The 13,542-nt window shown below is 50.1% G+C and overlaps 1 protein-coding gene across 1 annotated transcript in view; it reads left to right on the plus strand.

Moving 5' to 3' along the window:
• The first annotated feature begins 659 nt into the window (after positions 1-659).
• LOC112868156 (O-acyltransferase like protein) overlaps positions 660-13,542 on the plus strand; it is a 54,334-nt gene continuing 41,451 nt past the window's right edge. Inside the window, exons 1-5 of the mRNA XM_086682860.1 lie at positions 660-696; positions 1,938-2,077; positions 3,402-3,480; positions 11,218-11,359; positions 12,353-12,570. Coding sequence (XP_086538986.1) covers positions 660-696; positions 1,938-2,077; positions 3,402-3,480; positions 11,218-11,359; positions 12,353-12,570 — 616 coding nt within the window. The remainder of the gene's footprint in view (positions 697-1,937; positions 2,078-3,401; positions 3,481-11,217; positions 11,360-12,352; positions 12,571-13,542) is intronic.

Genomic DNA, 13,542 nt, shown 5'->3' on the forward strand with positions numbered 1-13,542 from the left:
GAGGGAGACACAGAATCTGAAACAGGCTCCAGGCTCTGAGCCATCAGCCCAGAGCCCGACGCGGGGCTCGAACTCACGGACCGCGAGATCATGACCTGAGCCGAAGTCAACCGCTTAACCGACTGAGCCACCCAGGCGCCCCTCGAAATTCTTAATAATTTTTAAACAAGAACCCTGCACTTCATTTTGCATTAGCCTTGCCAACCATGTGGCCCGTCTCAACGGGAACAAAGATGTTTCAAAGACCAGGACAGAAAGTACGGGCTCCAAAGAATGGATTTCTGTCCGGCAAAGGACACCAGGGATAAGGAACTGACAGATAACTGAAACTAAATGCCTTCAATGACTCAGGTAGACGAGGGCCGATATAGAGAATAACCAGGAACTCTTGCAAAGCAAAGAGCAAATCCGTTAAAAACAGGCAAAGGGTTGCAAGCGGAAAACAGAAGAGAAAACTTAAATGGCAGGCTGACCAACAAAAACATCCCAACTGATTTGCAATCAGAGAAATGAAAGGTGCAACAATCGGATGGCATTTTACGCCCATTAATTGCCAAAAATGAGAAAGCTGGAGCAGGCAACAAGGCAGAAATCAGCACCCACCCGGAGGGTGTCCTGGGGCAGTCGCTCTGGAGCACAGGCTGGTGGGAATTACCAGTATGGGTTTACCTTGTGACCCAGCAACCCCACTCACAGGTGCGTGTATGTGAGCTAAAGCCTCACGTAGGTCGGTATGGGGACGCTCTGGGTGCTTCTGTGGGTCGGAGGCCGTCTGTGTCCATCACCCAGGGAACAGCTAAGTGTGAGATGTTGATGAATTATTACGGGTGGTGAGAAGGTCTGGACTCGGTGAGCGCAGGAACGCCATAAGGAGAACAAGAAACACCTCAAACGTAGCACAGCACGACCCGTGTAGAAACAGATCTGAAGCACAAAGTCACGTATATAAATTGTAAATACATTTGCACAAAACGAGGACACCTACGAATAAAAGCACAGACATCAAGCGTACGGGGGTAGGGGTAACAGGGAAGGGAGAGAGGGAAAAAAATGAAAGGAAGTGGATTATTTAAAATGAAGGACACGAGGACCCACAAGGACGTACATGAACATAAACAAAAAAAAGGAGCACTTTGCAGGACCAGGGTGAAGAGTGTCATTAACTGTGCAGCTGATGACTGCACCGTTCTGCTCTTGAGGGTAAAAACAAACAAACAAAATGAACTGTCTAAGGTCCCACAAAACTGGATAAAAAATTTTAAAGACTGAATATTGTCTCTTGGCTGTATGGGGGGGGGAGGGAGAAAGAAAAGCTACTGATTTTTAGCCATGTCTTTTTACTCAAAGCATGTTTTATTTATTTATTTTTATTTTTTAATTTTTAATGTTTATTTTTGAGAGAGAGAGAGAGAGACAGAGAGACAGAGCACGAGCCGGGGAGGGGGCAGAGAGAGAGGGAGACACGGAATCCGAAGCAGGCTCCAGGCTCCGAGCCGTCCGCACAGAGCCCGACGCGGGGCTCGAACTCACAAACCATGAGATCCTGACCTGAGCTGGAGTCGGATGCCCAACCGACTGGGCCACCCGGGCTCCCCAAAGCATCTATTATTTAAAAGAATTCAAATTCTTCATTTTTTCTCAGCAGCAGACCGGGCAACCCACACGAGAACCTGTATCATTCTTCTCCCTCGGTGAAGACGGAGCTGTGGGCACAAAATGCAGGCTCAAAGAGTGGCCTCTGAATTCATCTCTTCCCACCCCCCCACGCCCCCTCCACTCCCTCCCCCCCCCACTCCCTCCCCACCCCCTCACTCCCCTCCCTGCCCCCTGTCATCTCAGATTGATGGTTCTGGAAGGCGGAGCTGAGTGCCTGTAAATTCATTTGAAAGTGACACGAAGAAGCTAACCTTGCCTACTTCTTTTGCTTTGAAATTCAGTGTATGACTCGGTCGGGAAGCTTGGGAGCAATATTCTTAACGGAAACGTGGACAGGCTGGGATCGTACAGCGAGTGCCTCTCCGCCCGGGCTCCCTCGGGGCGCTTCCAAGGACAGTACTGCAAGTTTCAGATCCTGCAGGTGAGTGCGGGATCTGCCCTCGTGCTCTCCAAGGACAACTGAACTTCGTGACCGGGAACCCCAGACAGCTCCGTCGATTGCTTTCCTTAACAAAACACCCCCCAAATCTATTACGATGTTTTGCAAAAAGTTACACCTAAATCGCACCCGCATGTTCTGAGTGTGCGACACTATAGGAGGGCAGTTGTCCGCATTCCACACAGACCTTCAGATGTTCCTCCCGCCATATTGTACGGGGGCAAGACTTCTGGACGACCTTCATGAGGAATCCAAGGTCAAGCCCCAGCGGATGTTTCTGGCCATCAACTCCTGACTCACCATCTGTTTGGGGAATACCAAAGGGAGGGAAGACTTCCCATTACCCATAATCCTGTCCCAGAAACAGAGCTCTGAGACATGTGTTTGAGACGGGCCTGGACTTCTGTGAACACATCAGTACATCAGTTGACTGAGGTCACAGGGCTCACTCCCTGCAAGGCATGTTAATTCTTCCACTGCTGGAAAATAAAACCAGGGACAGCACAGCCTCTTATTCGATACAAAAATAGGCTTGATGATGTTGTACGACACTAGAAGAAAATACACGTTGGCTAAAAACAGTCATATAAAATAGCAGTAAGAAATCCACTCTTTCTGATATTAATGCTATAAAACGGTCTTGCGATGGTTGAGCACTGGCCATCGACAGATTCTCACCCACTTGTCCCCCAGAGGGCTGTGACAATGATTGCTTGAGGGTTTAATCAGCGTGTACAAATGTCACGTCCTATTTTCGAAGCAGATTAATGGTTTTGATATCAGAGCCAAAGGCCAGGCCCATGCAATCATGTAAATTGCATGTTTAGAAGCAGCATGCCAGAAATTTTTATTTATAATTTGATCTTTCCTTCATTGGGACAGGCATTCTCATCATGGGCTTGATTTATGAATAAAATCTTTATTTGATATGCTGTGTCCTGTTACAAAGAGATGGCCACGTGGCAATTCTGTTGAAAATCCTAAGGACCGTCGACCCCTAGGACAGTTTGCCCTGTGGGAGAGAGGTGAACGGGGGGCGGATTACCCCGCACTGGTGGCGGCTTTTAAACTAATCAGCTGCGTACTTTGATGTAAATACAAGTGCATCTGACCTTCTGCAGGTTTACTCCAACCACCCTGTAATGGGGAAACCATCTCCAAAGATGTCAGCACACGTCTTTCGACACCTGTCTCCCCCCCGTCCTAATCTTAATTCTTGGGCAGCACAACAGCAGCCTTAGAAATGATCGTGTGCATGTGTCACGAGCACCAACACGAAAGAACGTTGTGGCTTCGTGTTTTTCAGGATGGAGCTGCATACAGCGTGGGAGTGTGTGTCCCTGATTCTTGCACCGAAGAGGACGTGACCGTGATGTCTCGGCTGGGTAGGTCCTAGTGAGACTGTTGTCTCCGCGTAACGTTTGAAGACCCCCAACTCCTTGGAGCCGAGAAAGGCCCTTCTTTCAGGAACGAACTAACCTTTCGTCCTGATTAAGGCCAACAAACTGAGTGAGAATAATGGGGTTTTGGGGATTTGGAAACGGAGGTGTTGGAATAGGCAAGGGGTAGGTAGGAAGGAGGATGGAGGTAGGATTGAGAGAGAGAGAGAGAGAGAGAGAGAGAGACAGAGCGTGAGTGGGGGAGGGGCAGAGAGAGAGGGGGAGACACAGAATCCGAAGCAGGATCCAGGATCCAGGCTCTGAGCCATCAGCACGGAGCCCGACTCACAGACCGCGAGATCATGACCTGAGCCGAAGTCGGACGCTCCACCGACGGAGCCACCCAGGCGCCCCCTGCACAATAAAATTTTAAATTTCAACAATCTTCCCTCACCCACAGTGGCCTGGTTCGGCCTGAAAAAAGGAGGGGGCGGTATCCGGTTCCATATTGTGAGTGTTCTCTGCTGTGGCCCACGTGTGGAAGTCTGGCAGCTGCCAAATCCAGAAGGCCATTCTGAACTGGGATCGTGTGACGCCAATGTGTTACGAGGGTTCAGGGCTGGGACCCCCGCGTTTTTTCCGAGTCGTCACCTCCCAGCTGTGTGATCCTGGGCAAATCGCTCCCACTCCCCGTGCCTCAATCCCTTCCTCTGCAGGGAGAGGGGTGGACAACGAAGTTCCGCGTGACTCCAGCTCCCCGCGGCCTTGCGGTCGCTTCTGACCTTCGCCTCTCAGAGTGAATCCATTTGAGTCCTCATGGACGCTGGGTTGATTTCCTCTCTTTCAGAATTTTCAAAGGAAGAGTTTTGAAGCCCAGAAGTTTAACTACTAGCATCTCTTGTATTTATTCTGGTTGTCCAAATAAGAACTAACACGACACGTTAAAAGGAAGACACTATTTCTCTACCCGCAGGACACTTCGGACACCACATGCGTGGGTGCCCCCCTCACGTTGTACAGTTCTGACGCGAACTACCTGGAGGCCGTGCTGACCCCACAGGTCAAAGGCTCATTCCCACAAGACCGTCCCCCACTTCAGACACCAGTCCCAAGTAGTGGGTCCCGAGGTTGCCCACGCTTCGGTCTGATGGAGCGGTCAGTCAGGGGTCCCCACCGTACCCTCCTCAGGTTTGCGAATTTGCTATCCTGGCTCACAGAACACAGAGAAACACTTTACTGTTACTTATTACTGGCTTGTTATAAAGGACAAAACTCGGGAACAGCCAAATGGAAGAGTTGTGCAGGGCACGGAATGTGGGAAGGGGCGTTGAGCTTCCCTGCCCTCTCAGGGTGCACCCCCATCCCAGCACCTCGTATTCCTCAGCCCAGAAGCTCTCTGAACCGCTTTGTTTAGGACTTTTATGGAGGTTCCATTACGTAGGCACGATTTTTTTTTTTTTAATATTTATTTTTGAGAGAGGGAGAGAGAGAGCGCACACAAGTGGGGGAGGGGCGGAGAGAGAGGGGGACAGAGGATCCGAAGCGGGCTCCGCGCTGACAGCAGAGAGCCCCGTGTGGGGCTCAAACTCACGAACTGTGAGATCATGACCCAAGCCACAGTCGGACGCTCAACCGACTGAGCCACCCAGGCGCCCCGACGGGTAGGCACAGTTGATGAAATCACAGACCATTGGTGATTGACTCAATCCGGTCCCTCTCTCCCTCCAGAGGTGGGGGATGGGCCGAAGGTTCCAATCTTCTAGTCCCGACTGGTGCCCCCCAGAGTCATTTTATTAGGCATCAACTCAAGTCTGCTTGAAAGGGGCTTATTATGAATGAGAACAAACACTCCTCCTATCCGTGTCACTCAGGAAATTCCAAGGGCTTTATGAGCTCTGTGCCAGGAACCCGGGACGAAGACCAAATTTAGATTTCTTATTATATCACAACCTCACACACGTATTTAAAATCTTTCAAGTGTCGATGTTGCGGTTAGTTTTCAATAAGCTTAAATTGTCCTCTGACTTTATGATCCCCCCTATAGCTTCAGGTACGGGGTCTGTCTACCCAGCCAAATATTTTATGTGCTGTTGAAAAGAAAGCCAATTGTTATAAATTAAATTTCAATTTCAATTCTTGCTGGATAGGCCATAAATAGCCTAGCAACAAAGATAAATGCGTGGAGTCGTTATTAAATTAGCAGTTCGAGTGAATAAATGGCTCGCTAAGTCTGAGTTAACGTTCATTATTATTTAAGAGATTTATCAGCTAGCCTGGTTTTTCTGGCCAGTGCTAAGCTCGTTAGCCAGAGTGGACATTAGAATAAAGTGGAAGGTTCCATGCTATTGTGGATACAAAGATATTCTGATGAGTGTCATTGAGGAACCGGAAAAAGGAAGGGTCCTGCTTAGGGAGGGCAGGGCTGACTGATAGGGTGGGTATATTAGGGAAGCTTCGTTCTCCAGCTTCTGCACGGAGAAGTGGGAGCCTCTTTGCCTAGGAGAAAAGGTCTCCATCCGGAAAGGATTTGTCAGCTATTCCCCAAAGCTTTTTTTTTTTTTTTTAAACCCTTTTGAAAAAAATGTTTATATTTATTTTTTGAGAGAGAGCCTGAGCAGGGGAGGGGCAGAGACAGAGGGAGCCAGAATCCCGGAGCAGGCTTCCCGCAAAGCCCGACGTGGGGCTCGAACGCACGAATCGAGAGATCAAGACTTGAGCGGAAGTCGGGCGCTCAACCGGCTGAGCCCCCCCAGGTGCCCCGGCTGTTCCCCAAAGATTTTTGATGGAGTTGCCAGTATTTCCTCTACAGATGTGGGGGCAGACAGCTCGGCAATAGCGGGCGGAAGCTGTTTGTGCAAGGACTTAACACGTGGCGACCGTAGCAGACAAGCCAAGAAGAAAAGAGCACAAGACTGCAGACAGAGGGGAAAAGATTCTGGGCAGGTCAGGGTGTGTTACCGAGTAATACTCCACTGTATATATATATGCCTCATCTTCTTTATCCATTTATCCATCGATGGACATTTGGGCTCTTTCCATACTTTGGCTATTGTCGATAGTGCTGCTATAAACATGGGGGTGCACGTGCCCCTTCGAAACAGCACACCTGTATCCCGTGGATCAATGCCTAGTCGTGCAATTGCTGGGTAGTTCTCTATTTTCAATTTTTGGAGGAACCTTTTCCAGAGTGGCTGCACCAGCTTGCCTTCCCACCCACAATGCAACAGTAAATGTCAGGCAAATCTGACTGGAGTTTAATGGAGAGGCAAATAATTACCTGGTCACAGGGACAGCGCAGAGCTGAGAAAGAAGGGGCTTGGGTTAAGGAAGGGTCTGTTAATGCTGAGGTAGCCAATTTAACCCAGACTCAACTATGAAGAATTTCCCTTCTTTTTTTTTTTTTTTAACATTTATTTATTCTTTTTTTTTTTTATAATTTTTTTTTTAACATTTATTTATTTTTGAGACAGAGAGAGACAGAGCATGAACAGGGGAGGGGCAGAGAGAGAGGGAGACACAGAATCTGAAACAGGCTCCAGGCTCTGAGCTGTCAGCACAGAGCCCGACGCGGGGCTCGAACTCACGGACCGCGAGATCATGACCTGAGCCGAAGTCAGACGCTTAACCAACCGAGCCACCCAGGCGCCCCAACATTTATTTATTCTTGAGAGAGAGTGTGAGCAGCGGAGGGGCAGAGAGAGAGACAGAGAATTCGAAGCAGGCTTCAGGCTCCGAGCCATCAGCACAGAGCCCAACTCGGGGCTCGAACTTAACCGACCGTGAGATCATGATCTGAGCTGAAGTCGGACGCCCAACTGACTGAGCCACCCAGGCGCCCCATGAAGAATTTCCATTCTTAGGAACTCACTCTCAGTCTGCCTCCTGTCCTTACGGAAATTTCATGACATCGTATGGTGGCCACAGTGTCTCTCCTGGCAGTGGCCGAAAGCAGTGAGAAGTGGGCTGTTCACAGTCAATGTGGAACCATCCCTTATATCCGTCCTCTTTCTTATGCTCTGTTAGGCTAATTTCATCTCCCCTTGCCTATTACAATTAGGATTATGAGGCCTCCACGGAACCGGGGGCGTGGCACTTCAAGGAGTGACTTCTTCCCCCTCCCCCCACGATCTCACTGGAAGTCCCCGAGCCCTGATTGAGCAAATGGAGCTATTTTAATGAATAACTCCCTGAACTACCCACAGAAGCGCCTCGGAAGGACTGAGGATCAGTCCTGAGGATCACAAGGAATCCAAAACATTTCACAGGATACCATTTTGTGTTCTCGGTTCAATGCAGAAAATATGTCCTGAGGACTCTTACATCTGGCCTCTGTGTGCCATCGCGTGCGTGTGCCGAGGGGGGAGAATCAAAAGAATTGGGAGTTCTCATTTTGAGAACCCTATAATTTAGTTAGTAAGGGGAGTGTGCGTGCCCGACGTGAGCCCCTGTCAGGAAATACACGCTGGAGCTCATGCCAACTGCTAGGGACAGGTAGCCGTGCAGAGGAACTTTGGGGGGGCCCGCAGGGTTGAGGGGGAAAGAGCCACCTGGGATAGCGTGAAAGGGGACGTTTGTAGCGTGGGCTTGAGCTGCCTGTGTCAGTGAAGGGGGTGCTGATGGTATGTGGCGAGACATTGGTGGGAAACAGATCAGACAAAGGTTCCCTATTCCCCTGTAGAGGCCTAGAATCTGACACAGCGTAGACCCTTCTGCACAGGCTGCCGATTGGTTTAATCAACTGGCGGGCTTTAGCACGGGGAGTGGGGATTCTCCTCAGTGCTGCTAGGACCGAGGACATTGACTCCGGTCACTTGGTGAGGGAGGACGAGCCCAGGAAACCCAACTGTCCGCAGGCAGCCCCCCATTCGAGAGTCTTGGCCTGGTCCCCCCACCGAGTGCTATCTCATCAAGGGCAGCGATCTGGCGAGTCTCTGTGAGAGCTGGCTGGGGCCGCCTTGACAAATACCACAGACTCCAGGGCTCAACAGCGACATTTCTTTCTCATGCTTCTGGCGACTGGAAGTCCAGGATCAAGGCGTCAGGAGGGCTGGTTTCTTCTGAGGGCTCTTTCCTGGGCTTGCAGACGGCCACCTTCTCGCTCACTGTGGGCTCACCTACGTGTGTCCAAACTTCCTTTCATTTAAGGACACCGGTTGGATGAGATAGTGTGATGGCTCCGTTTTCATTTAATCACCTCTCCCTAAAGGCCCTGCCTCTAAATACCGTCACATTCTGAGGTCCTGGCTTCAACATATGAATTTAGAGGGGACACGGTTGTCTCTAGGGGGTCTCTTTTCAGAGCCCTTTGAACTTGATTTTGGGACCTCCGGGGCTCAATTCTTTTCTACTCATTCTCTTCCTCTCCTGCCCCTGAGGCTTTCCTGTGATCACCTGCAAAGAGGGTGGGCACCTTGGAGGAGGGGAGTGGTAGCTGCAGTGTAGCCCTTAGACCTAGGTAAGAAGGACCCTGTCCTCGGCGCCCTGCTTTAGAGACCAGGCCTCCGGCTGGGCCTCCTCGTGGGATGTCTGTAGGGTCACGGGACATGCCCACCTTCCCCTTCTCTCCCAGTCACGCTGAGTGTCTAGAATTCCCTGCCCCTCTGGCTCCCGGCCCCCCTCCAAGGGGGGGGGGATGGGGGAGGGCTAGGGAGGTGGAGCTTAGGTTATCCACACCCCACAGCTAAGGCACTTGGTGGTGTAGGAACAGGGAAGAGGTGGGGGGAGAGAAAAGTGTTGGAGGTAGACGGGACATGAGACTCCACTGTGTCCAACCCACCCTTCCTCATTACCCAGAGGAGGAAACGAGACCCAGAGAGGTGAAGTAACTTGCCCAGGGTCCCACAGCAAGCTGGCTCAAACCCAAGCCTCCTGCACGCAAATCTAGCCAATACGTTGCGCTACGATGGGGTGGCAGGAGGACGCAAAAAGGCCACACTCTTCAGGTTCACGCGACCCGAGTGAGATTGTCCCTGCCCCTTAGCAGCAACATAGAGACAACCAACATTTACTGAACGCTTACCCTTCCAGGAACTTGCTGAGTGCTTTCTAGTTAGTGCTGCACCCCTCGCAACAACCCTGTGAGGGGCGATTGTTTTCATTTTACCAAGGGGGAAACCGAGGCACAGAACCGCGAAGTAACGTGTCCCACGGTCATAAAGGGTAGATGCGGGCTCTCAATGCAGAGGCTGCATTCTTTAAATTTTTTTTTTTAACGTTTATTTATTTTTGAGACAGAGGGAGACAGAGCATGAACGGGGGAGGGTCAGAGAGAGAGGGAGACACAGAATCTGAAACAGGCTCCAGGCTCCGAGCGGTCAGCACAGAGCCCGACGCGGGGCTCGACCTCACGGACCGCGAGATCGTGACCTGAGCCGAAGTCGGACGCCCAACCGACTGAGCCACCCAGGCACCCCCAGAACCTGCATTCTTAGCCACCATGCTTAGGTTCGTGAACTTATCCAAGGAGAATTTTCCTTGTCTGTAAAATAAGATAAATAATGGGCGCCTGGGTGGCTCAGTCGTTAAAAGCGTCTGACTTTGGCTCAGGTTCGTGAGTTGGGAGTCCCGCATCAGGGGAACCCTGTCTCTCTCTCTCTCTCTCTGTCCAGGACCCCCTCTCTCTCTCCCTCAAAAAAAAAAAAAAAAAAAAAAGAAATGATGGATTAGAGACAGTGATCAAAACACGTCTCATACCTAATGGGCGCTTAATATCTATATTTTTATTTTTTGTTATTTATAATTGGCATTGCTATTTAATTAAACTACACTGTGTCCCCCCTCCTTTGCTGATGTTTTGGAACATCTGTGGGTCTCAAAGTGTGTGCCCTGATTACTAGGTAGCCTGAGCACCTGATTTCTTGTTAGAAATGCAAATTCTCAGATCCCACCCCAGACCTGCTGCATCGCCCGGCTGAGAGGGGAGGGGAGGCAGGCAGTGGTCTATTGAGCAGGCCCTCCGGGTAATCCCGGGACACACTGAAGTCTGAGACCGCTGCCCTCCTCTTACCACTAATGTCCCCACAAACTACGGGGATCCCTACAATCAGTGACTGATTAGGCGCGCCCCGAGTTGGTGCTTCTGTGTTTCACTTTTATTTATTTATTTACTATCTTTTAATGTTTATTTTTGAGAAAGAGAGACAGAGCGTGAGCAAGGGAGGGGGCAGAGAGAGAGAGGGAGACACAGAATCGGAAGCAGGCTCCAGGCTCCGAGCGGTCAGCACAGACCCCGACGCGGGGCTCGAACCCACCAACCGCGAGATCGTGACCTGAGCCGAAGTTGGAAGCTTAACCGACTGAGCCCCCCAGGCGCCCCCTTTAGATACAGCGCCTTTCTCCAGCCTGCGGCCTTTCATTGTATTTTTTTCATCTCATATTGCATTTATGTCTCTTGCGGGAACCTGTTTACGAACAGATTTAAGCAGATTTAATGGTGCCTTTTAGGATTGTCATTCCCAGCGCTGTGCTAGGAGGGACCGAGGGAGTCTGGGCGGGCTAAGCATTCCAGAGACTCCGGTCCACTTCGCGCTGGGCTGAGTTCTTCCTTCTGTGAGTCTCAGCATCTTCGTGCCCTATTTTCCCCATCTGTAAATCAGATATAGGAAAGCCAGCTGCCCTTTTTCATATCAAAGTTTTATTTTGAAATAATAGGTATGAAAGCTCTTGGAAAAGTGTATTTGTTGCAGAGTAAAGTGTCATTAATACAATCTCTCTTTTTTTTTTTTTTTTTCTTTCCCTTGGTAGATATTTTCAGATTCAGAAATACTTCGTTTTTGGCCCCTTCTCTCTCTCTCTTTGCAATCAATTCTTCCTCCTCATCTGGCACGGGCGCGGCTAGATGTGCTACTGGAACGTTCCCCCTCGACACCTTTGTGGCCGTGTGTCTGTGAGTATGGGCATCTGAGGTACCTGGTCGGGATGTATACGTCGGGACTGTGTAATTGATTTCCACTCACCACCTACGCGTGGCCATTTCATTTTCATTCTTGAATGATGTCTGGCCAGTGTTCCCTGAACGATCACCACGTACCTTACACAAGAAAATTCAGCAGTGGTCGAGAGGAAGGCTGGCCACACCCAAATGTGATTGAGTTTCAGAGTCACGGGGAAACGTATCCCGATCCCAAATTGTCCTGTTCCTATCACGTGACCCCTGAAGATTCGTTTCTTTTATTTGAGGTGTGGCTTCTCCCTCAAACACCTTAGCCGTCCTGTCTGTTACTTTTTGTTTGCATCCTGCACACAAACTAACGGAAGTAGAATTGCCAGGGCGTAGCCGGCATCATTGGGGAGGGGCTTTCCTGGAAACCTCACTTATTTAACTACCCCCCTCTGAGACGTCCGTGTCTATATCACCATCCTGTCCCCCGTATCACCGGCTACCTTTGTAAAAACGACTACCAATCTGACGGAGTCAATACACTGGTTTAATTTACCTTAAAACCTTGGTAACGAGGAGGTTTTTTTCCCCCGTCAAGTTTATCTGCTATTCATACTTTTCACTCCTGTTTCCATGTATGTGGGTTAGCTGGGTTCTTACTGATCTTTTAAACTATCTTATATACATGAAAGATACGAGTTCGTAGTCCAATCAGCTGCAAGTATTCTCCTTAGGGTTTGGGTGTTTCCGTTTATGATTTTTTTTTTTTTAGCAATTATAATAAGGAGTCGAGTGAAATCCATTAATCTTATACTTCATTAATCATTTCCTTCATTATCGATTCTTACGAAGCCACTCCCGCCCCTTTAAACTGTTCGATACTTGTCTGTATTTTTGTTGGGGGTTTGCGTGGTTGGTTTTTCCCTGGGCTGTTTTCTCTGCCTCTTACGGTGGCTTTGGTGCGACGTAAGGCTTGCTCACACCTGTCTTCCCCTGCAGCTGCCTCACCTCGCTGGGCCTCCTCCTTCCCCTGGCTGGGACTGTCTATGTGGCGGCCAGGGGGCGGGGGCCCGACTACAGGGAGTCACCCTCACATCGGGCACGACCGGCCACCGACGGGAGCCTGCCTCTGAGAGAGACACAGAGGAGTGACCCAGGAAACAGAGCGGGTGGCCTGGCCCACCTCTCACTCTCAGGAACCCCGAGCAGAGGACAAAGTAGGCATTTTGATAACCTAAGAGCGCGCACTAGAGGTGGCTTAGAGGAGCCGTATTTGGAAAATAATTCCGACGGTGCTGGGGTCTGGGGAACGTCCAACAGCGTCTAAATGCCAGTGTGGAGGTTGGGTCTCTGTTCTTCACAATTCCGTCTTTGTTTGCTGTCGGAGTGTTACGGCGAGTCACTAAAAATGCTGCTTTCTTTCTTGGGTACAATGACCCAGTGTGTTTTGTGCTACCCCGTGACCAGGGCAGAGCAGGGCTTGGGTTTCGCTGCAGTCATCCTCTAAGAAACAATTCCATGACCACAGTGTCTATTTTCGGTGTCACAGCGACGCAGATGGCTCACAGAACCTTGCTGGCATCACTAAGGTAAAGGATTGACGTCCACATCGAAGCCAGGGGAGTAAGTGTGCAACACGTTAAAGCCTGGCTGAGCGTATCTGAGCCAGAACTAAATAACCCACTTAGTGAAGGGCGAGCTGGACGGCGCTTAGCAGTTGGTCACGTTGCGTTGTGTTGCAGCTGAAAATCAAAAGCATTATCTTCATTTCCCCCTGCCCATATGGCAAGGCAAAGACCACACACACACACACACACACACACCCTGAAACAAGGGCCGCTTCGTCATGCAAACAGATTTAGCACATGGGGAATCGTTTCTGGCAGAGTCCCTGGACCTGCACACAATTGATCTTCCCTTACTCCAACTCGGGGGATAAAGATAAGACACCATAGCAATGAATGGGCCAAAAGATTATGAATACGTGATCAAGCAGCTGCAGGGGATATGTCCACTGTGGAGGGCACGGCGATGATTTTATCAGATCCTCTTTGGATCTTCGGGCAAAAATAAAAACCGCTGTAACACTACCACGAGCTCCCAGCAACAAGCTGGTGGTAACACTACCACGAGCTCCCAACAACACGAGCTCCCAAGCAGCTCCCAAACAACAATATTCTTTTCTTAAT

This window comes from Puma concolor, chromosome D3, assembly GCF_028749965.1.
Source record: "Puma concolor isolate L17-30 chromosome D3, mPumCon1.1.hap2, whole genome shotgun sequence".
NCBI lineage: Eukaryota > Metazoa > Chordata > Mammalia > Carnivora > Felidae > Puma > Puma concolor.